Below are 24468 nucleotides of genomic sequence, written 5' to 3' on the forward strand. Positions count from 1 at the left end.
GCCTCTGCCAGCTGGCTGACATCACACCTCGAAATGCTAGGATAAATCTTTAGGCTGCCAGCAGGGGTGAAGTATTGCCAGGCCAATAGGTAGCCACTGAGTAGACCCTCGAAAACCCCGCTATGCTGCAAGCTAGCGCATTCATCGGCGAAACTCTGCGGGAAGGTGTCTTGATCGCCAATCCACTAAAATCTCTATACAGAGTTGGAGTGAGCTCTTCGCTTCGATATAAGGTCAAGTGGCTAGACAGGGCGCAGCTCCCACGAAACCCATCCACAATGTTTCGCCGAGGTGCCCGTACGTTCGCGACCAGCGCCCTGAGGTTGGCACATGAGCCGAGCCCGCATCTCCTCGCCGTCTCAAAGGCACAGGGGATCTCCAAGGGCCTTACAGGAGGTAACGACATTATGCCCAGGCCAATGATTGGAGCCCGTAGCCGCTGACTTGTGTGTTTTCCTCCCCTCTCCGAAGCCATTGGCAACACGCCCCTCATCCGGCTCAACAACCTATCCGAACAGACCGGGTGCGAGATTCTCGGCAAGGCCGAGTTCATGAACCCGGGCGGCTCGGTGAAGGATCGCGCGGCCCTCTACGTGGTCAAGGATGCCGAGGAGAAGGGCTTCCTACGGCCCGGCGGCACGGTAGTGGAGGGGACGGCGGGCAACACGGGGATCGGGCTGGCACACGTTTGCCGCAGCCGGGGCTACAAGCTGGTCATCTACATGCCGAACACGCAGTCGCAGGGCAAGATCGACCTGCTGCGGCTTCTGGGCGCCGAGGTGTACCCCGTCCCCGCCGTCGCGTTCGACAACCCGCAGAACTACAACCACCAGGCGCGCCGCCACGCCGAGTCCCTGGACAACGCCGTCTGGACCAACCAGTTCGACAACACCGCGAACCGCCGCGCGCACATCGAGACGACGGGGCCCGAGATCTGGGCGCAGACCGGCGGCAAGATCGACGCCTTCACCTGCGCGACGGGCACGGCCGGCACGCTGGCTGGCGTCACGAGGTATCTGAAGACGGTCTCGGACGGCAGGGTCAAGTCCTTCCTGGCGGACCCGCCGGGCAGCGTGCTGCATGCGTACATCACATCAGGGGGCAAGTTGATGGAGCGGAGCGGGTCGAGCATTACCGAGGGCATTGGGCAGGGACGCATCACTGATAACCTCAAGCCGGACCTTGAATTGTTGGACGGCGCATTGCACATCAGCGATGAGAAGAGCATCGAGATGGTCTACAGGTGTCTCGACGAGGAGGGCCTCTATTTGGGGGCAAGCTCCACCTTGAACGTCGTCGCTGCGAAGGAGGTTGCTGAGAAGTTAGGGAAGGGCCACACCGTTGTCACCATGCTTTGCGACGGCGCATACCGGTATGCGGACAGGCTCTTCTCGAAGCAGTGGCTTACAGAGAAGAATCTACTCTCGGCCATCCCCGAGCGGTTGCAGAAGTACATAGTCTTGCCGTAAGATGCTCGGCACAGAACAAATAATGTTACAATATATAGTCCGTCCCCAAAACGCTCCCTAGGCATCCCGTGCGCCGAAGAGCTTGATGTACATGTCTTCTCCTCTTCCTGCTGGAATCCTTTTTTCGTCCGCCCACGCCGCCTCAACTTCCTTCTCCAACGGCGTGCTCCTTTGCCTCAGTTGCTCAGCCAGCACCGGCTCAACGACTTGGGCAGCTGTTTTCAGGCCGCTCAGTATCGGAGCCGCATACCACAGGAACTCGTTGGGGTTCTGCAGATACCGCAACTCCTTCCTCTCCTCGTACGCTTCAGGGGAGTGCAGTTCCATAAGACCATTCCCTTCCGGCCATAGGGAGACCAGCTCTTTGGCGTACTTTGCGACCCGTCCGCCGACATCCTCTCCGCCGTGATGTTTCGCAGCTAGCGCGGCGGCCAGATGCAGACGAGCGGCCAGGACCTGGGGGTCCCTGAACAGAGGATACGCCTTCAGATCCTTCTCCCCGCGCCTCCTCTTGGGCTGGTGCTTCTCGTCCTCCAGGGTTTCGATCACTCTGTCCGTCCAGGCCAAGGCCGATTCCGTCGCGGTCTGGTCCCAGCCACTCTCGACTGCCCCCTTCTGAACCCACACCAGTAGCTCGTTCACCGTCTCGGATGAGGACAGCTTGAAACCGGTCCGTTTCGCCTGGCGCACGCAGGCAAAGATGATGCCGATGCACCCGTGCATGCCCGCCTTCCTCACCATTTTCGGGTAGTCGTAGAACCGGAGTTTGCGGCCGGCATGGACACAGACGCCCTCGAGGAGCCGGGGGAGGTTCTCCCAGTCTTCGGTTGTCTTCATCTTGTCGATTGCCTGGAACACCACCTCCCTCGTGTTGGGAAGCTCATAGATATTTGTGTAATAGAACTTGAGGACGTTTTCATCGATCTCCATGGTTACTGGGTCGGCCTGGAGCTTCTTCTCGTACTTGTGGTCGTACAATTTATTGCGCTGCTCCATCCGTAGGTACGAGGGGAGGATAATCTTTTGTCGGATGGTTGAGAGAACATCGTCAAGTTCGCGGGAAGACGTTTCGGAGAATGAAACAACATGGACCGCTTGACAGATATCTTGTCAGCGGAAACAGACAGGTAGGACAACAATCGCCAGCACGTACCTTGATGACTAGGGGATGAGGAGAAGCATCGTCGCTGCAACCCCGGCAGCCCCGCTGCTCGGGTGACTGCGCCCCATGGCGAGTTTCTTGCCGCAAAGGCGCTGCTCGACACTCTTCCAGACATTGAACTGGTGGTTTTCGTGACGCCAATGCACTGCTTCTGGTGGCGCGTGGGACTATGAAGAGATGGAAGTTCCCAAGATCCAAAAAATCGGGAGCGAGCTACCTGATTGGCTGTACGGACAATTTCAAGGCTCGGGTCGGACTTTATTTCCACCGCAGCCAATCATGTGATCCAATTCTCTTCGACTCGAGAGAGATTTTGACCTCGAACATCAAGCTCCCCTAGACCACAAGGGGAGAGCTTCCCAATCACACAGAACACGATGAATCTCACACCTTTTACGCGGCGGCCATTAGGCTGCCTAAAGACAAGCCTACGACAGGCAAGACAGCAGCGCCTCCTCTTCCGCCGTACACTAGCAACGGCGGCCGAGTCAACCACGCCAGCACATACTCCTCCAGCCCTTCCAGATCACAACTTCTGTAAGCATCCCGGCCGGTGGAAACCCTCCACACCAATGTCACATGAAATCGTCACATGAAATTGTCGGCAGTGGTCACATCTTAGAAGCTAACTAACACCCCTTCGCCAATCCACAGTCACAGTAACCGACCCCAAAACCAAGAAACTCCGCACCGCCTTCGCCGTCTACAGCAACACCGCCCCGGGCCCGACCCCGTCCTCGGCACCAGTCCTAGCGCCAGCGCCCAAGAACGCGCTAGCCTCCCTCCATGCCGCGCAGATCGCGCGCATGGACCCGACGGGCGCGCGGACGGCGCTGTTCAGCAAGGCGAACCGCGACAGCGCGCGGGTTGGCGACGTGCTGATGGTGACGCACCGGCGGGGCGGCGAGCCGTTCGCCGGCGTGCTCATGTCGATCCGGCGGGCGGGCATCGACACAGCCATCCTGTTGCGGGGCCAGCTGACCCGCCTCGGCGTCGAGATGTGGTTCAAGGTCTACAACAAGAACGTGGCGGGCGTCGAGATCGTGCGCCGCAGGCCCAAGCGCGCCAGGCGCGCCCGCCTGACGTACCTGCGCCAGCCGAAGCACGATATGGGCAGCGTGGACCACTACGTCGCCGCGTGGCGCAAGTCGAGGAACGTGATGACGACCAAGGTTGGCGCCGCGGCGAAGGCGGCGGGTAAGGCGGCTGGGGCAAAAGCGAAGGGCAAGAAATAGAGTGGGCGATATTGGGGGAGGTTGGTTGTAGCTTCGGCGCAGTTACCGTCGCAGCCTGTAAATGTCTCTAAGCCCCGTATGTTACACTACCTAGGGGAATGTATAATATGCATCATCGGAACAAGGGGTCACTCCCCGTCTCGCTATCTTGATTGAGATTTAAGGGCATCTGGCAATAGCCATTCTCTCCCAGAATCGCACCTCGACGCAGATCATAGGAGCTTGTGGCTCTCCGGATCCTACCATACATTGTAATCAGAGACCAATGGCGGGATTGATGGTTGGCTATTACTCAGTGCCATGCATGAATGCTCCGTTAGGGCTATGCACTAGCCCATCCCGCCGCGGCTGTATGGCCCGGGGGATACACCAAATTCTCCGCTCCGCCACGAATAGGTCGATGGTGGGATCGCGCAACTCTGTTGCCAGCATGGGGACCCCATAACTTTCGCGCCATGGCCGGAAGGCCTATGGAAGAGCTGCGGCCTGCTGTGGGATTTGGAAGGTGCTGGGGCTAGGATATCTGGCCCAAGAGTGGCATGTCCAATGCAGGGAAGGGGGGTGGGGATGAAGCTCATTACTTCAGGGTGAATTTCTGTGACGTTATCGTGGGAGCAGAAGCGCTAGATTTGGTGCTCGACTTCCCACAGATGGCGCAGGCTATGCTCATGCTTGTCAGCTGTAAACTGTCTAGTTGGGAGAAGGAAAGTCCAAACTGACCGTTCGACTGGTATGCACATTTGTGACAATACTTGTGTCCTTGGGACACTTTAGTCTTGCATTTTGTACAAGTGCTTGGATCGGTTAGCAGCTCCCATTACCGAAGAGGGTGGTTGCCCAGCGGGCTTGGATTCCTTACCTCGAGTATTGGGCATATGGATTCTTTGCACTTTTTGATAACAGTTTGCTCTTCATGTAGTTAGCTTGTCGCTTCAGGTAAACACAAGTTTATAATGGGAATACATGCCTTTGAGATGCCGGTTTGCCCTAATGTTGCCGACTTCTTCTCACTCGTAGATGAAGACGATGCTGGTGAGCCGTGGTATATGTCACTCTTCTTCTTCACACCAGGTGTGGCAAGAGTCGTCTTGGAGAGCTTTTGGCACTTGTTGCAGACCATCTTGACAAGAGACCAACCTACTCTCCTTGTCACAGTTGTTTGGTGTGTAGATTTAAGAAGCGGTTGGGGGGACGAATCGTGGGGCTATGAGGAAGGCGGGTGGATGTGAGTCGCCTCAGCCTCGTTGTATTTCTCAGTAGCGGCTTATAATTAGAGTCCATGTCTGCAGGCACCTAACGGGTTGATCACGTGTATGGCGAGTGATGGGCGTGAGTTTATCTACCTAGGTACATCTGTATCCACTAGTACATGCAGCTAGCCGAACACTAGAGAGGCTAAGGAGGCCAAGCTGGCCAGAATTGAAGGCTGAAGTGGCTGAGGCGGAAGTCGTTCAAAATGTATCTGATATTAATGCTAGCTGGTCTACATGACCCAATATCACCCCTTCAGATAACTGCAGCCGGCTGGTTTGACAGGTGTTGAGGTGGTTGTAGCTCACGAGGGATGTGTGGTAAGTCGTGAAGTCGTAGCGCGTGTCTCTCTGTGGCCAGCGGATTCATCTAAGCCCCAAGATTACATGATTACCCAGGCTGGCGAACGAAACCACGCGGTCTAGTAATAGCTGCTCAGGCTGAAAATAGGGGATGCTCTTGCATCTAACCTACTGAAGTCAGTCGGCTTACCGAGGCAGCTGGGCAAGAACACCATACCGCATGGAGGATGATGATCTTCCTGAAACTTCGTTGAGGGTCCTGTAGCAGTAGAGCAGGATGAACATCGCCAAGCAGGGTGGTACCCCATATCCATTTCAAAAGCCAACGACCAATGACAACTGGAAGTATTGATTTAGTTGGGAACTGGGAGTGTCATAAGGGGAGAAAGCATACCGCCATAACGATGCAAGCCAGGCTTATGTATGGACTCATTCTCTCGCCGATTCTTGCAAATTTCCAAAATACACCCATGACTCTGTTGTTGTGTTAGAATGGGAGGCTTCGCTTCAAAGAGATTGAGTCACTCACCCGTCCTTGTTCGAATCGAGTATTCTCGGGAACATCTGATGGATATATGTGCAAGTACAGACTAGAAGGAGAAGCACAAGCAGAAGTGACTGAAGGTTAAAAAGAGCCGACTGCAATCGCCTATAGTTAGCAAAATTACTCGCATAAGATCGCCGAGGTTGGAAATACCATATTGACTGTTTGTTGATGCCAGATTCTCTGTGATATCTTGAGCTCTCCCTTGGTTTGCTTTGCCTTGGTTAGCTTTGGGAGCTGTTGTCCAGATCGTGACGCGCCGCCATAGAGCTGGCGGAGAAACAGCTTTTCCACTCTGCAGCAGGCCCGCCGGGCCCAGCTGGAGGCTTGTTGTGCATGTGGCGGGGCCCACAATGAATGGCGGGAAATGTACTAGTACTTATCGGGGGCGTGTTTGGCAGTGCTGAAAAAGTACCTAATCCTAGTGCATACAGATCGCTGTACACTTGTGCAGAAAGAGGCTGTGCTGCAACGAATACGGGACTCTATTCCTCATCCCTGGTCTAGCTGCGGCCGCCAGCACCTTCGCAAGACGACGACACACCATAACCATAACCACAACCACAACCACAACCACAACCACAACCACGGCGCCACGACATCAATACTCTCATTCCCCAATCACCTCTCGATGCTTCCTCGTCCATTTTCTTGACCACGACTCCGCATGCATCGCCAATTATCTCCCGAGTAACCTTGATTACCTCCAACCTCCCCGGCCGCCGCCATGGCTGGGAGACCTCCTCCAGGAGGTTCTTCGACCTCTCGAAATGACCTTCTACTCGATCTAGACAATGAGCAGCCCATTTACTCCCAAGGTCAAAGATCAGATCTAAATGACGACGACCTGTTGGGATCATTTGCGCACGACAACGGAACCCAGTCACGGCCATCCGTTTCCTACGATGATTTTGTCGGTGCTGGCCAGACAACGCATGCTTCGGTGAAAGCAACCAGGGGTGTACAAGCAGGGCCCTCCTCGACGCCCCCCGAAGGCCCGTATCTCGCTACTAGGGGCCGGCAATACAGCCAAACATCCGGCTTGGGCAACTACCAGAGATACGCCGACGACTTCGACGACTTCCCCGACGACGGCCAATCATATTATCAGCATGAGGGCAATGTAGGTTCTGGGCCGTCAGAAGCTGGCATCCATGCCGCGCGAAAGAGGAATAGTGTTCTCAGCTTAGGTGGTGGCCTGCTGGGCCGCGCGAAGAATATGATGGGGCTGGGTCAAGGCTATTCAGAAATGGATCTGCCCTTAACAGAGCCAGGAGGAGGGGTCAGAGATCGGACAGACTCGGATTTGGAGCCTCGGCCAAAGCGAAACAAGAAATTCGACATGGGGAACTTCAAGTTCGGCTTTGGGAGGTCGAAGCCGGACCCTGCGACCCTGGGACCGCGCATCATCCATCTTAACAACCCCCCCGCCAACAGCGCGAACAAATATGTCGATAACCACATCTCGACCGCCAAATACAACGTGGCAACCTTCCTTCCGAAATTCCTCTTCGAACAGTTCTCCAAATTCGCCAACATCTTCTTCCTGTTCACCGCCGGCTTACAACAAATCCCCGGTCTATCGCCCACCAACAAATACACCACCATTGGTCCCCTCCTCATCGTGCTCATGGTATCAGCAGGCAAGGAGTTGGTGGAGGACTACCGGAGGAAGCAGGCAGACAAAGCCCTCAACATGTCCAAGGCCCGTGTATTACGGGGATCGACATTCAATGAGACGAAATGGATTAGTGTCGCTGTCGGGGACATCATCCGAGTCGAGTCCGAAGAGCCCTTTCCCGCCGACCTGGTTCTACTGGCGTCATCCGAGCCCGAGGGCTTGTGCTACATCGAGACTGCCAACCTGGACGGCGAGACCAATCTCAAGATCAAGCAGGCTCTACCCGAGACCTCCGAGATGGTCAGCTCAAGCGATCTTGGGCGCCTTGGAGGGAGGATCCGATCAGAGCAGCCCAACAGCAGCTTGTACACTTACGAGGCTACCCTGACAATGCAGACCGGCGGTGGGGAGAAGGAGCTCCCCTTGAACCCGGAGCAGCTGCTCTTGCGAGGAGCCACGCTTCGAAACACTCCCTGGATCCACGGGGTCGTGGTATTCACCGGCCACGAGACGAAGCTCATGCGAAATGCCACCGCTGCACCAATCAAGCGGACCAAGGTCGAAAGACAGCTGAACATGCTGGTTCTGGTCCTGATCGGCATGCTATTGGCTCTCAGCGTCATCTGCACAGTTGGCGATCTCGTCATGCGGAAAGTTCAAGGAAACGCCCTTCCCTACCTCATGTTGACCTCCACCAGTACCGCTGTCGAGGTTCTTGTCACATTCATCCGAGACATGGTCACATATTGGGTCCTGTTCTCCTCCCTCGTCCCGATCTCGCTATTTGTCACCCTCGAGCTCGTCAAGTACTGGCACGGAATCCTCATCAACGACGACCTTGACATCTACTATGACAAGACGGACACGCCCGCGAACTGCCGTACGTCTAGCTTGGTCGAGGAGTTGGGCATGGTGGAATACGTCTTCTCCGATAAAACGGGAACTCTCACGTGCAACATGATGGAATTCAAGCAATGCTCTATTGCTGGCATCATGTATGCTGATGAAGTGCCGGAAGAGCGGCGTGCGACCGTTGAGGATGGCATGGAAACTGGCGTCCATGAGTTCAAGCAGCTACATGCAAACCTGAAGACTCACGAGAGCTCGGCCGCGATTCACCATTTCCTCTCCCTACTCGCAACTTGCCACACCGTTATTCCGGAACGCAATGACGAGAAGGGAGGGGCGATCAAATACCAAGCCGCCTCCCCCGACGAAGGAGCGCTCGTACAAGGCGCTCTGGAACTGGGATATAAATTCACGGCTCGAAAGCCCCGATCAGTCATCATTGAGGTCGAAGGCCAGGAACTGGAGTATGAACTACTAGCAGTTTGCGAGTTCAATTCCACTCGCAAGAGGATGTCGGCCATCTATCGCTGTCCGGATGGGAAGATACGCTGCTATTGCAAGGGTGCCGACACGGTGATACTGGAGAGACTCGACGAGCACAACCCGCACGTGGAGGCAACCTTGAGGCATCTGGAGGATTACGCCTCCGAAGGCCTACGAACTCTCTGCTTAGCCATGCGCGAGATCCCCGATGATGAATACAAGGAGTGGTGGCAGGTGTACGATAAAGCACAGACGACGGTCGGAGGCAATCGTGCTGAAGAACTGGATAAGGCCGCGGAGATCATTGAACATGACCTTTACCTGCTCGGCGCTACCGCCATTGAGGACCGGCTGCAAGATGGCGTCCCCGAGACCATCCACACTCTGCAGCAAGCTGGCATCAAGGTGTGGGTTTTGACGGGCGATCGACAGGAGACGGCCATCAATATCGGAATGAGCTCCAAGCTTCTCAGCGAAGACATGATGCTTCTGATCGTCAACGAAGAAACGCCGGCGGCAACGCGGGACAACATCCAGAAGAAACTTGACGCAATCCGGACGCAGGGCGATGGGACGATCGAGAACGAGACCTTGGCTCTTGTTATCGACGGAAAGTCCCTGACATATGCCTTGGAGAAGGGCCTGGATAAGCTCTTCCTCGACCTCGCCGTCATGTGCAAGGCTGTTATTTGCTGCCGTGTCTCGCCCTTGCAAAAAGCCCTGGTCGTGAAGCTGGTCAAGAAGTACCAGAAGGAGTCCATTCTCCTCGCCATCGGCGACGGTGCGAATGACGTTTCGATGATCCAAGCAGCCCATATCGGGGTAGGTATCAGCGGCATGGAGGGTCTCCAAGCGGCGCGGAGTGCGGATGTGTCGATTGCCCAGTTTCGGTACCTTCGTAAGCTGCTGCTTGTCCATGGCGCATGGAGCTATCACCGGATTAGCAAGGCGATCCTTTACTCGTTCTACAAGAACATCACTCTGTACCTGACGCAGTTCTGGGTAAGTCTCCTCCTCTTCGACCTTCTCGATTGACATTACTAAACCGTTACAAGTATACTTTCGAGAACGTCTTCTCGGGCGCGATTATCTACGAGTCATGGATGTTGTCGTTCTACAACGTCTTCTTCACCTTCCTCCCTCCCTTGGCCATGGGTATTCTCGATCAGTTCATCTCGGCTCGTCTTCTCGATCGCTATCCCCAGCTTTACAACCTCGGACAAAACAACTCGTTCTTCAAAATCAAGACGTTTGCGTCCTGGATCATCACTGCGGCGTACCATTCCATCATCCTCTACATTGGGGGGGCTCTGTTTTCGTGGGGAGATCTGATCCAGGGGGATGGCAAAGTCGCCGGCCACTGGGCATGGGGCACGGCGCTGTATGCTCCGGTGTTGTTGACCGTCCTCGGCAAGGCAGCTCTCGTCACCAACAACTGGACAAAATACCACGTCATCGCGATCCCGGGCAGCATGGCTTTCTGGTATGTTTTCGTCGCCGTTTACTCCATTGTGGCCCCGAAGCTTCACATTTCGACTGAGCTCGAAGGGCTGGTCCCACGGTTATTCCCGAGCCCCCTCTTCTGGCTGCAGGCGGCATGTCTCGCCGTTCTGTGCCTGCTACGAGACTTCGCCTACAAGTACGTGAAGAGGATGTACTATCCGCAGACATATCATCACATCCAGGAGATCCAGAAGTACAACATCCAGGATTACCGTCCAAGGTACGTAACCAAAACCACCTGTTCCCGCTCCTCCCTCCCCTTTTTCTACCCCACATACTGACGTCGTCCGAAACGCACAGGATGGAACAATTCCAGAAGGCCATCCGGAAGGTCCGGCAAGTCCAGCGGATGCGTAAGCAGCGCGGCTACGCCTTCTCCCAGGCCGACGAGTCTCAAACACGTGTCCTGCAAGCCTACGATACCACGCAGCATCGCGGGCGGTATGGCGAGATGGCCAGTTCAAGGCCGACCCAGCAGGGCGGGAGGTGATTGCGCGTTTGTCAGATATCGAATGTTTTGATTTATAAGTGCGTTTGATACCACACTTTTTGGAGCTCCTTGCTAGCCCGTGACAGTCATCGTAATCGCTGTGTCGCGATCCCTGGCGGCTGTTTCTTTGCTCCATTCTCGGTTTCTGCCATTTGTCTTTTTTCCTCCCAAGTTAGCACGGCAGCTGCGCGGTTCACGGGGTTAAGGGGGGTTTTGACTCTTCTCTCATACAAAAAGGGGTCCCTCTCTTCTTTTGCGTGTTTTGATATATTTCCATGGCTGCGGGCGCCTTATGAGGGAACATATTAGGGGTTCCCATACCTAGGTTATTGGGAAAACATCGGGTTGACCTATACGAATTGCACTGTACCATATTTTGAAATGGAGAACGTGGAAGAGAACGTGGAAGAAAATACTGCCTGCCTGCTGACACCGAGACTACCCCGTATGGGAAAACGGCAAACCCGGACTCTACGGATGGAAGGGTACCTAGCTTGGTTGGCGTGATCGGTCCCCATTATTGTTGTTCTCTTCCGTCATCAGGGGCCGGCAGGGCTGAGGGTCCACAAGGGAATGGCTGACGCCTACGCCACCAAGCCCCGAATTAAATCCGGTGGCCCATCACCACCATATGGAAGCCGTCCCAGGGTCTAGAATGCGTCTTCTGGAGATACGCGAAGGATCCGAACTGGGTTCGCTGCAAGGGGGGGAGGGGCAATGGAAAACGTAATCTACGGGGTAGGTTAGGTATCTCCAACTGGTTTCTTTCGTGGTTTTCTCGCGCCAAGCATAATTCCATTTTTAGAGACCCCACGCCTTCAACTGAATCTGTTGCGTATGATTGCATATATCACCTCCCCCAAGTGCAGTTTAGTTCTTCAGCCAGCCCAGCCCCCGCATGATGATCTATCCTGGAGCTTCCCGATCGAGAACGGCTTTTGGGCGAAATGATTAGATAAGGGCGGATTACGACAGCATGTCAACATCTTAGTCGACTTATAGCACGAGTCTATTCATCCCATCGCGTACACTAGAGACTTGCGCCTATCTTTCGCCTTCTGCAAGCCTTATCAGATCGACAACAGAGTCAATCGCGCAACTTCCACGAGTTCCGAGCTCCTCCGTATATCGGAGCGCTGTTGACTGACACACAGGCTTCCTTCGTACGGCTTGCCAATGTGGGACTCTCAGCAAGTCCCGGGTTATACTCCACGCTCGAATTTGCTTGATTCTTTTAGAGATGGTGGCATAATTAATATATCAAGATGTGTGGCAGGCCTTATTCCAGGACACTATCACACATGGCGGGATAAGATGTGAGCAGAATGGCCCCTGACGCCCGATTAAGATATACAGCCAGAGCCAAAGATGAGGGGGTGTTCCCAAAAGAGAGATATCCAAAAACCCCAATCCAATCAAAAATGCCAAACCAAATGCCCTTGGGTCATAGACGACAACCAAATATACACCCTCATTCACCAACATGTATCTGCCAGAAACCTTGCCCCGTGACGCCGATAGCCCCTAACTCATATGCAAGTGATGCCACATGCCCCATTTTCCCCGTGTAGATGCTGATGTAATACTTTTTTGAGTGGAAAGAGATTAAGACTTGGAAGTTGGCGCCTCCAGAGTCGGCTGACGTGTGGGGGTTCCCTGGAAGGAGACTGCCCTAAAGGCCGTCGAAATAGATCTGATAGTGTCAAAGACGCCGAATATAGGTGTATAGATATCGTGGTGGGGTAGCCAAGCTAATCGAATGGATTGACTTGAAACTATCGAAAGACTCTTCAACTCCGGATCTGTGCCGATAACAGATACCGAGAGACGATCGAATATGGCCGCATCGCAGAATTGAAAGACCAGCGGTATGGGTGTGTGCATTTAATGCAGCCCAGAACCCCCACACCCCAGATAGAAGGGAATGGGGAACGCTAACTTGCAGCGATTCGGTGGGGTAAGATGCAGTAAGCACTCCTACAGGCCAGCTCGGCGGCTTCATTCCGTGAAAATGCACGCTGAGGCACACCATGACTGACAGCCGTTCCAATGACCCCCAGGGACACATGACCACTGAAGATTCCGCCGTTGGGCTGGGATCGGTTGTCGCACATGTTCAGCACCTCAACGGCCAACCATGGGCGTAACAAGCTCAATGCTCTTGGGTCTCGAGTGAGCCCCTGGTCTCCTCGAAGGGAGGGGCCGGTCAATGCTCGAGGAGGTCATCCCATAGCTGACTGCTCCAGCAACACCGTAGTAACCAGGGTCATAGGTGGATGAGAACACCCTGGGAGCAACCTTCGAATAAGATGTACTCGGGCTGGCCGCAGGGCTGCGGTTGAAGGGCCAGATGCTGGTGTGGTAAGACCCCGTTGGCGAGGGAGGACTCGGTGGCCGAATGGAAAGAGACCGCAGAGCTGATATGGCTGTCGTGTGATTGGAAGAATTGGGGGTGGTAGGCGGGGAGAAGTGCGTCGAGCTAGGTCGGGATGGCGATGCGCGGGGTATGATGTCTTTTGGCTCCAGGTGACTGCCCGAGTAGAGGGGGTAGTTGGCGGTGTACTGGCCCGCATAGCGACTTGGAAACGCTGTGGTTGCAGATGTATTGTTCCGATCGTGAGCACGGCATCTGTAATACATTCTCCGTGATTAGCAATGACAAAAAGAGTGGCGGCGGAGCTCTTGCGGGACTTACGCTTCGGAGCAGTAAAGGAACCGCTCATCGTGGGGTACAAATTGCTTTTCGCAAGTCATGCTGGACACACACAGTCAGTGCCCGCTCTTCCAAGATATGCACGATATGCAGGAACGATACGCCAACGAGAACAGGGCTTCCATCCGTCCCAATAGCCAAGTTGATCCATATCACCCGCATATCAGGTGACGCTCCGGAATGACCGAAAAGGAAATGCCATGAGGGGGTGCTCGAAGAAGCAATTGTATACAAAAAAAATGCGAGAGGTGATACAGAATACCTGCAAAGAAGAAAGGAAAAGGGTAATATGGGTTGCATCGGAGTGAAACAAGAAGCTTACCAGAACTGGGGGAAGCTCTCCCTCTCGTCGTCGAAGAAACGGTCCTCCTCCCATTCTTTCTCGCGGTCCCTTGGGCTCTTTCCCAACTTCTGGCCACCCTGAGGCGTAGTTTTCCTAGTCATGGGAGCGGGACGTGAGGACTTGTGTTTGGAGGAGAGGTCCGAAACCGTAACGACTTTGCGTACGTCGGTCATTGAGGTATTGGCAGACGCATGGCCAGACTTTCGGCGATGATGGTGCATGGAGAGCGAAGTTATCGGTTTTTGGCACACCAAGGTACCAAGAGGCTAATCGCTGGGCCAAGGTGGTGACCTTTTTGCGGGGATGGCGGGGTTTAAGCAAGGCCCTTCCTTGCAAAGAGTAACGTCTCCAAGGCCCAAGAATTGTAGTGCCGTACCAAAAGTTCCGCTTCAGGATTGACAGCCCAAGGATATCGACCAAATATTTGTCGTTGCCGCGTCTCGCCTCTCGCAGTGGCGAAACTGTAGGGGGCTTGCAGGAGAAAATTCCCTTGTCGCTTTCCTGATTTGGAATCGGGACAGCCGCAACTTGACGATTGCGCAATTCGATGGAGGGGCAGCTAGGATGTATTTTTGTGGGCTATCTCGGCTGCTGTGAGTTTGGTATTGGAGGCCGAGAACTTGGGAAAGTGTCGAAGTGAGGTCTGGGTGCTCAAGGAAAATAAATTCGATGTGACCAGAGCCGAGCAAGACCGAAAGTTATTGGCCAGCCGTTTTCGATCTGATAGCCGGTTGCAAAGGGCTAGAGGTGGTTCGTGGGCTTTCAATTGCGTTGCCTAGAGTTGACTGACGTTGATCGTGGTGTAAGGCAGGCAAAGGCAACTTGAGCGAGTGAAACGTAGGTGGGTAGGGTGATAAGTTGTATGAGGTTGCCCTTACAGAGTGGTAGTGGGAGGAGTCTCAGTGGTTGACAGGACAGGATGGTAGGGATGGTAAGAGGAGCTGTCTGAGGTGGGAAAGGCGTAGGTAGTTATATCAGGGCAATGGAGAATGCAATATCTTGGTGAAGGTGACTCTTATTGCGCCTGCTGGCGTGATTTGGCAGTCGCTTCGCGAGTCCCTCTTTCTAGTCCATCCAGTGCTTGGCGCATGTACTGCGGTATCTGAAGGCGAGCCGAAAGCGGAGATCAGCCGCAGGGATGCTCTGGCCAATCGTCTTTGGTAATCAGGATCAGACTTTCTCTTTTAGCTTTCCGGCGCCCGGGTGGACCCTACCTGCCTGGAAAGGTACCTACTTGCGGAATGCAAGGGGCAGAGTATGCTGAAGCTAGGTAGGTTGTGAGGAAGCTTTTCTCCCCTCTTCTGAAAAGTTTTTGTGAAGCGGACTATCTGCTGCTCACCACAGTACCAATCTGTTAGGGCTGTGGCCAATGGAAGAGATCTCGCAGAGAGAGGAGAGTAGAAGCATGGCCAGACGAGTGGACGAGAGGGAGAGCGAGGCTACTAGTAGCGGGTTCTTGTAGGTCACGTCTTCCACTCTGCCTGGGCACTTACGAATCCTTACCCCTCCTGGGCCTGTCTCACGCCTTCCCACAGCCCATGTGCTTGCTGGACCTTGCTGGACCCACCCAGAGCTCCAGAACCTTCGTGACCAGACCACAAAATTTTTATTTTTCTTCTCCCCTTCGTTACCTTGCCTTTCGGTGCTGGCACCCCTTCGACTTCTTGGCCCCTGACTATCAGCTGTATCTAACAGCCATGACCGTAGGTACCATTTGTCGCGGAATCTATTTGCCTTTGTTAACGTCGTCAGATTACCATCAGGGTCCCAGAGCGCCCCGCTTCCTAGTGTACATAGTAGGTACCAAAGTTATAACCGTAAGTTAACTTAGTTCCGTTGTGGCAGCGGCCAATGTGAGCTGCCTATCTTTTCACGTTGGCCTGCTGTTGCGATTTGTCAATTAGAGCTCTGTGCTTCTCGGTCGGTCGATCGACGGTTAGATACCGGATTCATCCACTTGCACCTGTCGGTTGAGCTGCGCTCCGGCTGATTCGTCCCACTCCCATGATGTTCTGCCATCCCTTGTCACTGGCTGCAAGCCTGCCGCGTTCCTCATCCGCCTCCAAGGTGTTGGATGTCACTTCAAACCGGTGCTGCTCCGCATAGACACGGCTACCGAAGCGAAGCACTTCGAACCATGGGAAGGTTTATTGCTGCAGCGTGGGGTTACCCAGAGCAGTTAAGAAGGCTTAGAGTGTGGTTAGAGAGCGTGGGTAAGTCCCGAGGCTATTATTCCCATGAGTCGTAACGACCGGGAGCTAGACAACGCACTGGGTATACGACGACAAACACCTAGTCGACTTACTGTAAGGGTATCGTTATCAACAACTAGGTATCTTCTCCCAACCAGAAGTTTCCACCATTAGCGAGTTGAGTAGCTCCATCCAACGTTCTTGACCTGGGTAAATCGGGTTGTGATGCACTTGTTGACGTGGGTATCGGTACCAGCAACAAGTAGATTGTCCATCCCACGCTGGAGGAGAAGACCTGCCAGATCCATATCAGGATTCATATCAAGTCGAGTTATTTTCGGGGGTTAACATTTAAGGCCCAGAACGGCGGCCCACGAAACAGGAACCTCTGGATATGACAACGCAACCTTACAGTTGAGGGGGTTTGTCGCCCGCTCATGCACTATATATTAACGTTTCCATTGAAGTCTCCGACAGCCACCACCACTCTAACCCCCTTCCATCTGGTCCGTACGGCCATGGTTCATCGCCAAAGCGCAGTCTTCCTTGTCTCAACGCACGTACCCGGCGGCTCTCGACAAAGGAATGAGACCTGTCCAATGGGCAGGGTCGACCATGACCCGTCCATTCAATCCTTTCGAGCATCGGGCAGAATACGTACGAGCTGGCTAATCTATTCAAACATGAGTCGCTCCCGTATTCTCTTATCCCTTCCCATTGAGTAGAAACCGGCAGTTTCGTGCAACCCTCGAGATAGCACCAGATATCACACGGCGTCTCGAGATGCGAAAGAATCCGTTTTTGGTTATCGTCGGCACTACCTACATAGACGGCTCTTTCATGCGAGATAACAATAGAGTATCCCCTGCTTCAACCCCCCAACTCCAGGGGCAAGTGACGACTGGATTGTAACCCTCCAGTACCCCCAAATGCCCCCCATCTTTCCCACCACCATCCCACCCCAGGCAATAAGATGCAGGTACACCCAACACGTGAGCCACGGAAGTCCTTATCTGGTGGATGAGCGTAAGGGTGGGTCGGTAACGGCCGGGCTGATCTGACGTAGTTGGATCCATACAGTCTCGACCACCAGGGTGTGTGTAACTTAGCACTTTATTACCTAACGTTTCCGGACCTGGACGGCTCACCATCGACTCATAAACTTGAGCTCCGGTTTCGCACCGATGTATTCCTAACTCCTGGTCCCCTTGTGTCTCGTCAAAGGTCTTGAACAAGAATTTTTCACTTTGGATGTTGTGGATCCTGTTGCTTGCCAAGTTGTTGGTGGTCTAGAGACTACACTAGATGAGGTCATATGAGTCACTTGTTAGTTATCATGGACAGAAGCCGCCGGATGGCTTTTCGGCCGGGGGTCACAAGCGCGGACCCACGCGACCGGTTCGCGCGTCCCTTACTCATCCGACCCTTGCATTGCGAATCGCCTTGCGGACATGTCGCTAGCCGTCGCGTCATTCGCGCCATCTGGCAGATCCACCAAGGTGCTCCAGTTTCTTCATCTGCGCGGGCCGGAAATACGCATACTTATACGCATATAGTGTACTGCAAAGAGTACACCTCCATTACGTACAAGGCTCCGTATTTTCCTTGACGCAAGAAAGAACACTGATGGCCTTTCCGCTTCCCAATCTAAGCCTCCACGGGAGTAGTATGGAGTCCAACACCTTGTTGTCCACTCTATTGCTATTATTATGTTTACTCCTTTGCCCTTGCAGCCCTAAAGTCTAATGATCATCAGTATGACTTTTTTGTGACATGTCACAGCATAATGGCGAGATGAGATCGTCGCAAAAAGCGGTCTTGAGACGCTCGTTACCGGGTCTCACGGATGGCAGTAAGTTCCGATGCATTGGCCTTCGTCCATGTGCGGCACCCCGATCCCCTTCCTCTGTCGTCCGCGTCAGAGCGCCCCCCCCCCCCCCTCCTCTTCTCGGATCCGAGCCCAGGTCCTGCGGATCCCGAGTTTTAGCTCCTTGACCGGTTTCCCACCAGCTCCACCTGGCGGGCACCCGGCCGGTAGCTGCCGGGCCGTTTCATCCGGCCAAACCGGCTGCACGTCATACATCAAATGGTGGGGGCGCGCTACCTCAACCGCTGCCAAGCTCCGCTAAGTTCCCGCTGGACATGAGTATATTCTCACACACACACATACACCTACCTAACTGGACTCCCCTCGTCGACGTCGAACTTTGTAAGCGGCTGCCGACGCCCGCTGCCTCCGGTCTCCACCCGGCTGCGACGCCGACAGGAGAAATATATACACGACCGGCCGTCGAGAACCGCACCAGACATCCGGGTCCCACCGATGCATCCCGGCGCACTCGAGGTGCTGCAGTGCTGCGGGCCGAACAGCTGTAAAGGAGGGGCGGGGCAATCCCAACCGAGACCGACTTACGTCTCAGACTCTATCCCGTGTTTTTGGGTCGTCCCTTGATAGTGTAAAGAATGTAGAGGATATGACAGTTTTGAAGGTTGCAATGCAAGGGGGTTGCCCTAGTGTAGCCGATAGTCATCGCTAGGGCCAGTCCTCTCTAATAGTAAACAGAGTCCGACGGACACGAAAGTGTCGGCAGACACGCCGCTAGCATCCCTTGTTTATCCATACACGCACTGCCGTCGAAGCCTTTGCCCCTTATCGGTCACAATCCTTGGGTCCTTTACCGCGAGATTGCCGTTTCCAACGCTGGCTTTAGAGCTGCAAGGGCACTTGTGATGTCCTGCTTCTTTTTCAGGAATTGCTGAACCTCTGCTCGAGGTTCTGCACCTCTACTGGAGCCGCTGGATGTCTCGTCTCTGCCCTGGCTGGGAAGATTGAACGGCCGCGCGAATCCCCCGAACCCTGCTTGCGTACCAGGAGACTGGAGCATGTCGACCAACTGCCGATCAAGGTGTACATCTTGGACGTAATCGCCTGTAGCCAACCCGACTGCATCTGCACCAACTGGCTGTTCCTGCTGCCTCATCAGGCTTACGGACCGGAGGGTGGCGTTTGTGAACAGGATCAAGTTCATATCTATCTTTGGCGTTTTGAAACCTGTTGAGCCTTGCCACTCATGCCATAAGCTTCGGGCAGCCCCTAGCTCTCCCAGTAGGAGAATGTACGCCTTGTAGGCTTCCCGGAAGTCATTTGAGTCCGATATCATTGCTCGAACTGAGGGCTTCACCTCATCCTTGGAGGTACCTCGGCCTGTCAGAAGACTGAACACCTCTGATCGCATTTCCAAAGGGCCACCATCGGGTCCGGCCTGCTGCGAATGCATATGGTCGAGGATAGAGCGGAGAGCTTCGTGAACCGCATTTGCATCCAGTCTGCCAGTCTCCCCGTCCAGCCCCGTTTGCTGGTCAAGGCCGAGGAAGTTTGTTATTGCTGGAAGGCAGAAAAGCTTGGATGCTAGTCGCAATCCAAGCCCTCGTAGTGGCGCCGGAAGGTTGATATCGCGCGCACTGAGGCCTATCGCGACATTGCTGAGAAAGACAAGCACCTCCGTCGGGTCATTCCCGTCGCGCAGTTGAACTCCATGGCGTAGCTGGGCAGTATCGGCGAGGGCAAATGCTACCTCGGCGCCGCAGAGGGAGAGCATTCTGCTACCCGCGTCGGTCTGGAGCAGTTGGGCGGCAACCCTCCTTAGGTGGACGAAGCTTTGGCGCGATAATTCTGCTTTCAGGTTCGCCAACTCTCCACTGTTGATGCGCTGGGGCTCGTGGCGTTCTTGCCAATGAAGCATGAAGTTGACGGTTTTGGCATCATCTTCCAAGATGCGTTGTGGAATGCCATTTGATCCTAGAATTTCCGAGGTGCTGCCCAAGGGGACCTGGCCAACTTTCTTGTCCGGGCTCCCAATGTCCACTGCTGCATCTCTCCCTCCGCTCAACGCCCCTAGAAATGCAACAGAAAGAACATCGCGATCGGATATTCGACGTTGGTTAAATGGGCCGGGCGGTGCGTTCCATAACCTTTCTGAGCGACCAAGTTCCTGCCGAAAGGTCTCTATACGCCCTGATAGAGCATCAACTTTGGGATTCTGACTCCATCGCTCGAACTGGTCCTTCTCATCCTGTTCGGTGTAGGCTCGGACTCGGGGATTGTCCTCAGCATCGAGATCCAGGAGCGAGGAGGGAATCTCGTAGAGTGGGACGGTTTCTCGTCGGGGGGATCTGGCTTGTTGGCGTCGCCTAAATCGTCGAGTTTTCTCGATTTGACTGGGACTTTTATAAATCAAGGTCCTGACTTGGCCTTGGGATTCCAGGCGCGAAAGGAGCCCTTGAATGAGCCAAGGACTGCCCAATCGTTGCATGACTGATGCGCTCGTCGTTCACTATTTTCCATCACTGCAAGCACGCGTTAGAATAGTCGATGTCCTGATATGGCGATATCCCCGGGAAGTAAATCTAGAGACCCCACTCGGATAAGGACCTAGGCGGGCGGTAACCTATTTTTAGGAGGCTAACCACAACCACCACCTAAACAAAAAGGGAAACAAATAGATCGCGGTGCTACACTCTCCATCGATAACATACTCAACCACATCCCCAACCATGCCGCCTGCAAAGAAGAGAAAGACGGGCGCCTCCAAGTCTCGCGCCACCAAACAGGCTGATCCCGAGCAGCCTGTCGAGCAGCCTACTGCAGAAGCACCAGACGAGCAGCAAGAGCCCCAGCAAGACCCTCCGCAAGATCCCTCCCTAGAATCGATGGCAATCGCGCCTCCGCCTGAACCCTCATTATCTTCCAAAGACACGGCGGACACCAAAGAGGATGCCGCCGCAAAGGCCAAGGAGCGCATGGCGCGGTTCAGGGCGCTGCAGGCGCGGGCGAAGACGTCGTCCGACCAGAACCTAAAGGAGGCGACCAAGGAGTCGCAACGGGTCGCCAACGACCCGGGCCAGCTGAACGCGCTGAGCCGAAAGCAGGCGATCGCGTCGCAGAAGCTGCTCAAGGCGGACGTGGAGGAGGCGGGCGAGGACTTTGAGCGCAAGCGGGCGTGGGACTGGACGGTGGAGGAGAGCGAGCGGTGGGACAAGCGGGTGCGCAAGCGCGAGGCGCACCGGGACAACAACGCGTTCAAGGACTACGGCGCCGAGAGCCAGAAGGTCTACAAGCGCCAGGTGCGCGACTCCATTGCGGCGCCGGACCTGGAGCGCTACACCCGTGACAAGATGGCCGCCATCGAGCGGGCTGCCGCCGCCGGCACCCTCGAGATCGTCGAGACCGACGACGGAGAGCTGATCGCCGTCGACAAGGACGGCGGCCTCTACAGCACCGCCGACTCCACCGCCTTCGCTGAGAGCAAGCCCGACAAGGCCGCCATCGACAGGCTCGTCAACGACCTGAAGAAGGCCGAGGCCGTCTCGCTCAAGAAGAGGAGGGACAGGATGGCCGCCAACGGCGACGATGCCGACGTCACCTACATCAACGAGAAGAACAAGCAGTTCAATCAGAAACTGTCCCGGTTCTACAACAAGTATACGGCTGAGATACGGGATAGCTTTGAGAGGGGAACTATGGTGTAGGGGCTCTTCATGGATTTTCGTGTTGAGAGATTCGACCGTCGATCCGTCTTTTTTATTTTATTTTTAGACAGCGAATGGAGTTTGTGATGGTACATTCTAGAGTTTCCAGATATTGATACACCTAATGGAACACGCCCCTTTAAAGCATGGACCTCCTCCACGCCTTGCTCGCCAGATCCTCGATCTCGGCTGGCTCCACGGGTCCCCTAACATTCTCATCGTTCAGAGCCTCGACGACAGCGTCGGCGACCATGTCGGCCTTAAGCGGCTTCGTACCGGCGACGCCCATGAAGCCGCCCAGCACGCCGCGCGTGGCGCCGTTGAAGAGCGACCCCGCGAAGCTCATGGCCGCGATGGGCAGGGTGGCGGGCCTCGAGCTGTCGTACAGGAAGGGCGGGCGGACGAAGATGCTGCGCATGCCCGGGAACTCGCTCGCGATCACGGCCTCGGCCTCCCGCTTGGTCGAGATGTACCGGGCCGGGAGGACCGGGGCGCCGGCCGCCGCCGAGATGTAGGCGAACGCGCCGGCGTCCTCCCTGGCGGCCTCGCGGGCCAGGAGGATGGCGCTGTCACGGTTCATCATCTCGTACGTCAGCTGGTTGCCCGACTCGGGCGGCTTGATCTCCTCCCCCTCCCCCCGCTCCAGTGGGTTTGGCGTGCGGCCCTTGGTGGGGGAGAAGGCCTTTTGCAGGCCGGCGAAGGGTGATTCCCGCCCGGAAATGACGCCCTTGTAGTCGGCCTCCAGTAGGATCCCCATGCTGTGAATGACATAGTCACTTCCCTTGAGAAGGGGCGCGTATGGGGCGGGGAGGAAGATATCTGCTCGTTCCCATGACACCCTGTGGGCCCATGGTGGTGGGGTTGAGGAGGCTGTCACCGTGTCCCACCGTGGCTCGCCAGACCGACTTGAGGTCAAGTCAGAACAAAGTGAGAAGTTGGTGTGATATGGGCCAAATACCTTATTGATGTGACATTCCAGCCTCGGGCAACTGCTGCCCTGCATATCCTGGAGCCCAGAAAGCCATTTCCTCCGCATATAACGAGCTTCTTGGCGGCTGACATTGTGTTGTTTCTTGGTACAGCTCTGTCCGGGGTCGCCGGTATATGGATATGTGAATGAGTGGTTGCTATCTCGCGACTGTCATGTCACGGCAACTTGAGGTACGGCCCTGGGCGGTCCTGCGTTTTGAACAGAAGCGTTCACTTAAGCACGGGGCCAATTCGAAGCGACGGGATTCTGAAGGCCGGCGTGCAATAGGAGCTGGCAGAGGCAATGGGTGTAGTAGATTGAGCCTCGAATGATCTGTCAGTGTTATCATGCCATGGGCTGCGAATTCGGATCCAGTACCAACCCTAACCCTTACCTAGCAGTTTACGTCTTGGCCTCCTTGTTCATTACCGACTAGATTATGATTAAGTTACCATCCAATTTAGACGACGAAGAAGGGAAGAAATAAGCTATCTAAGTTGTGTGAAAGTTGTGCTGTCTCATCGCTTGAATGATGACTGCTCTCACTCTTATTTGTAGGTATGCCATTGCATCATCAAAGGCAAGGCTGAACGCTTTTTCGAGTTTAAAAAAACAAGCCACCAATCAAAACACCAATCAAAATCTGGACCCCGTAGGCCGTCCTCAAGGCTCCCAATTTTGAAGGCATGACGTCCACCCCATCCCCTCACCTCAGAAACGTTCATCCCCAACAAATCCACCATACATCCCACAATGGCGCCCCCGAGCGGCGCCGGCAAGCGCGTCAAGGGCGTCCAGATATTCCGACCCTTCATCTACGGAACCACTGCGGTACCTTTCGATGAGAAGACTAACCCGAAGCCCGCGGGCGTACCAGACGACCACACCCACTCGTGGACTGTCTTTGTGAAGGGCATCGATGATACGGATATCACCTATTGGTTGCGTAGAGTGCAGTTTAAACTCCACGAGTCCATACCCAATCATGTCCGAAGTATGAAGTTCAATTTTCCCCTGACCTCCCCCTGACCAAAAACAAAATATCAAAGACCAACCCCCGACTAACCTCCGTTGCCACCCCACCACGCAGTGATCGAAGGCGAGCCCGGCAAACCCTTTTCCGTCCAAGAGACCGGCTGGGGCGAGTTCGAGATAACCCTCAAGCTGTACTATGTCTCCGAGTCCGGCGAGAAGCCCCAGACCCTGTACCACCACCTACGCCTACACCCGTACGGCCGCACCGAGGAGGAGAAGGAGACCATGCGCCTCAACAGCAGCGAGGTGATCAGCTGGACCTACGAGGAGCAGCTCTTCAACGAGCCCTTCGAAGCCTTCTACGAGATCCTCACCTCGGGCGCCATGCCCCCGCACTCCTCCACCACCTCCACCTCCGGCCGCGGCGGCAAGGGCAAGGGCAAGGACAAGGACAAGGACAAGGCCGCCCAGCCGCGGCGGACCGAGGGCGGCGTCCTCGAGCGCAGCGCCATGATCCCCCTGACCAACCGGCCCGGGCAGCCCTTCAGCCGCGAGACGGAGCAGGTCGAGATCAAGAAGCTGCGCGACGCCCAGGCCAGGGTCGAGAACATGACCCGCGAGCTGGCCGAGGAGGTGAGCCGGAAGGAGGAGAGGCTCCGCGCGCTCAAGAACGAGGCCGCTGCGGCTTAGTAGCTGGCTGCTTGCTTTGTTTGTTTGGGCTGACGATGGGACGAGAAGGTGCGTTCATAGTCCTAGGCTCCTTTTCGTATTTTCCCCTTTTGGGTTCTTTCTTTCCCTACCATTTTGCCGGGGGGGCCGCTTTATGGGAGTCAGGAG

The 24468-nt window shown here is 55.1% G+C and overlaps 10 protein-coding genes across 10 annotated transcripts; 5 read left to right on the forward strand and 5 right to left on the reverse strand.

Moving 5' to 3' along the window:
- The first annotated feature begins 108 nt into the window (after positions 1-108).
- On the forward strand, positions 109-1512 carry QBC33DRAFT_532801 (tryptophan synthase beta subunit-like PLP-dependent enzyme). Its single transcript, XM_060427409.1, has 2 exons — positions 109-396; positions 472-1512. The coding sequence occupies exons 1-2, from the start codon at positions 123-125 to the stop codon at positions 1467-1469; spliced, it is 1272 nt and encodes a 423-aa protein (XP_060285477.1). The 5' UTR covers positions 109-122; the 3' UTR covers positions 1470-1512.
- On the reverse strand, positions 1326-2806 carry QBC33DRAFT_532802 (uncharacterized protein). The gene is made up of 2 exons (XM_060427410.1): positions 2623-2806; positions 1326-2563 (listed from the first exon to the last, which is right to left on the reverse strand). The coding sequence occupies exons 1-2, from the start codon at positions 2744-2746 to the stop codon at positions 1527-1529; spliced, it is 1161 nt and encodes a 386-aa protein (XP_060285478.1). The 5' UTR covers positions 2747-2806; the 3' UTR covers positions 1326-1526.
- A 202-nt stretch (positions 2807-3008) lies between these two features.
- QBC33DRAFT_448108 (translation protein SH3-like domain-containing protein) lies at positions 3009-3866 on the forward strand (the record flags this gene model as incomplete). Its single annotated transcript, XM_060424457.1, has 2 exons — positions 3009-3168; positions 3286-3866. The coding sequence occupies 2 exons, from the start codon at positions 3009-3011 to the stop codon at positions 3864-3866; spliced, it is 741 nt and encodes a 246-aa protein (XP_060285479.1).
- A 511-nt stretch (positions 3867-4377) lies between these two features.
- On the reverse strand, positions 4378-5156 carry QBC33DRAFT_349058 (microtubule-associated protein CRIPT-domain-containing protein). The gene is made up of 4 exons (XM_060423821.1): positions 4834-5156; positions 4726-4775; positions 4587-4660; positions 4378-4526 (listed from the first exon to the last, which is right to left on the reverse strand). The coding sequence occupies exons 1-4, from the start codon at positions 4984-4986 to the stop codon at positions 4444-4446; spliced, it is 360 nt and encodes a 119-aa protein (XP_060285480.1). The 5' UTR covers positions 4987-5156; the 3' UTR covers positions 4378-4443.
- Positions 5157-6408: 1252 nt separating this feature from the next.
- QBC33DRAFT_349100 (putative phospholipid-transporting atpase 1 protein) lies at positions 6409-11211 on the forward strand. Its single transcript, XM_060423822.1, has 3 exons — positions 6409-9918; positions 9972-10639; positions 10720-11211. The coding sequence occupies exons 1-3, from the start codon at positions 6691-6693 to the stop codon at positions 10907-10909; spliced, it is 4086 nt and encodes a 1361-aa protein (XP_060285481.1). The 5' UTR covers positions 6409-6690; the 3' UTR covers positions 10910-11211.
- A 1822-nt stretch (positions 11212-13033) lies between these two features.
- On the reverse strand, positions 13034-14138 carry QBC33DRAFT_513492 (uncharacterized protein; the record flags this gene model as incomplete). Its single annotated transcript, XM_060425984.1, has 3 exons — positions 13034-13538; positions 13605-13664; positions 13945-14138. The coding sequence occupies 3 exons, from the start codon at positions 14136-14138 to the stop codon at positions 13034-13036; spliced, it is 759 nt and encodes a 252-aa protein (XP_060285482.1).
- Positions 14139-18492: 4354 nt separating this feature from the next.
- QBC33DRAFT_349637 (uncharacterized protein) lies at positions 18493-20590 on the reverse strand. The gene has a single exon (XM_060423824.1). It carries the CDS (start codon positions 20468-20470, stop codon positions 18833-18835), a length of 1638 nt encoding a protein of 545 aa, XP_060285483.1. The 5' UTR covers positions 20471-20590; the 3' UTR covers positions 18493-18832.
- Positions 20582-21888, forward strand: QBC33DRAFT_532828 (SYF2 splicing factor). Its single transcript, XM_060427411.1, has one exon. It carries the CDS (start codon positions 20712-20714, stop codon positions 21684-21686), a length of 975 nt encoding a protein of 324 aa, XP_060285484.1. The 5' UTR covers positions 20582-20711; the 3' UTR covers positions 21687-21888.
- On the reverse strand, positions 21708-23215 carry QBC33DRAFT_532829 (uncharacterized protein). Its single transcript, XM_060427412.1, has 3 exons — positions 23039-23215; positions 22645-22979; positions 21708-22591 (listed from the first exon to the last, which is right to left on the reverse strand). Exons 2-3 carry the CDS (start codon positions 22746-22748, stop codon positions 21826-21828), a joined length of 870 nt encoding a protein of 289 aa, XP_060285485.1. The 5' UTR covers positions 22749-22979; positions 23039-23215; the 3' UTR covers positions 21708-21825.
- Positions 23216-23409: 194 nt separating this feature from the next.
- QBC33DRAFT_513496 (NuA4 histone H4 acetyltransferase complex and the SWR1 complex subunit) lies at positions 23410-24321 on the forward strand (the record flags this gene model as incomplete). The annotated part of the gene is made up of 2 exons (XM_060425985.1): positions 23410-23650; positions 23747-24321. 2 exons carry the CDS (start codon positions 23410-23412, stop codon positions 24319-24321), a joined length of 816 nt encoding a protein of 271 aa, XP_060285486.1.
- Between the last annotated feature and the right edge of the window lie 147 nt (positions 24322-24468).

Source organism: Phialemonium atrogriseum (genome assembly GCF_030411735.1).
Source record: "Phialemonium atrogriseum strain 8032-3 unplaced genomic scaffold QBC33scaffold_7, whole genome shotgun sequence".
Classification (NCBI taxonomy): Eukaryota; Fungi; Ascomycota; class Sordariomycetes; order Cephalothecales; family Cephalothecaceae; genus Phialemonium; species Phialemonium atrogriseum.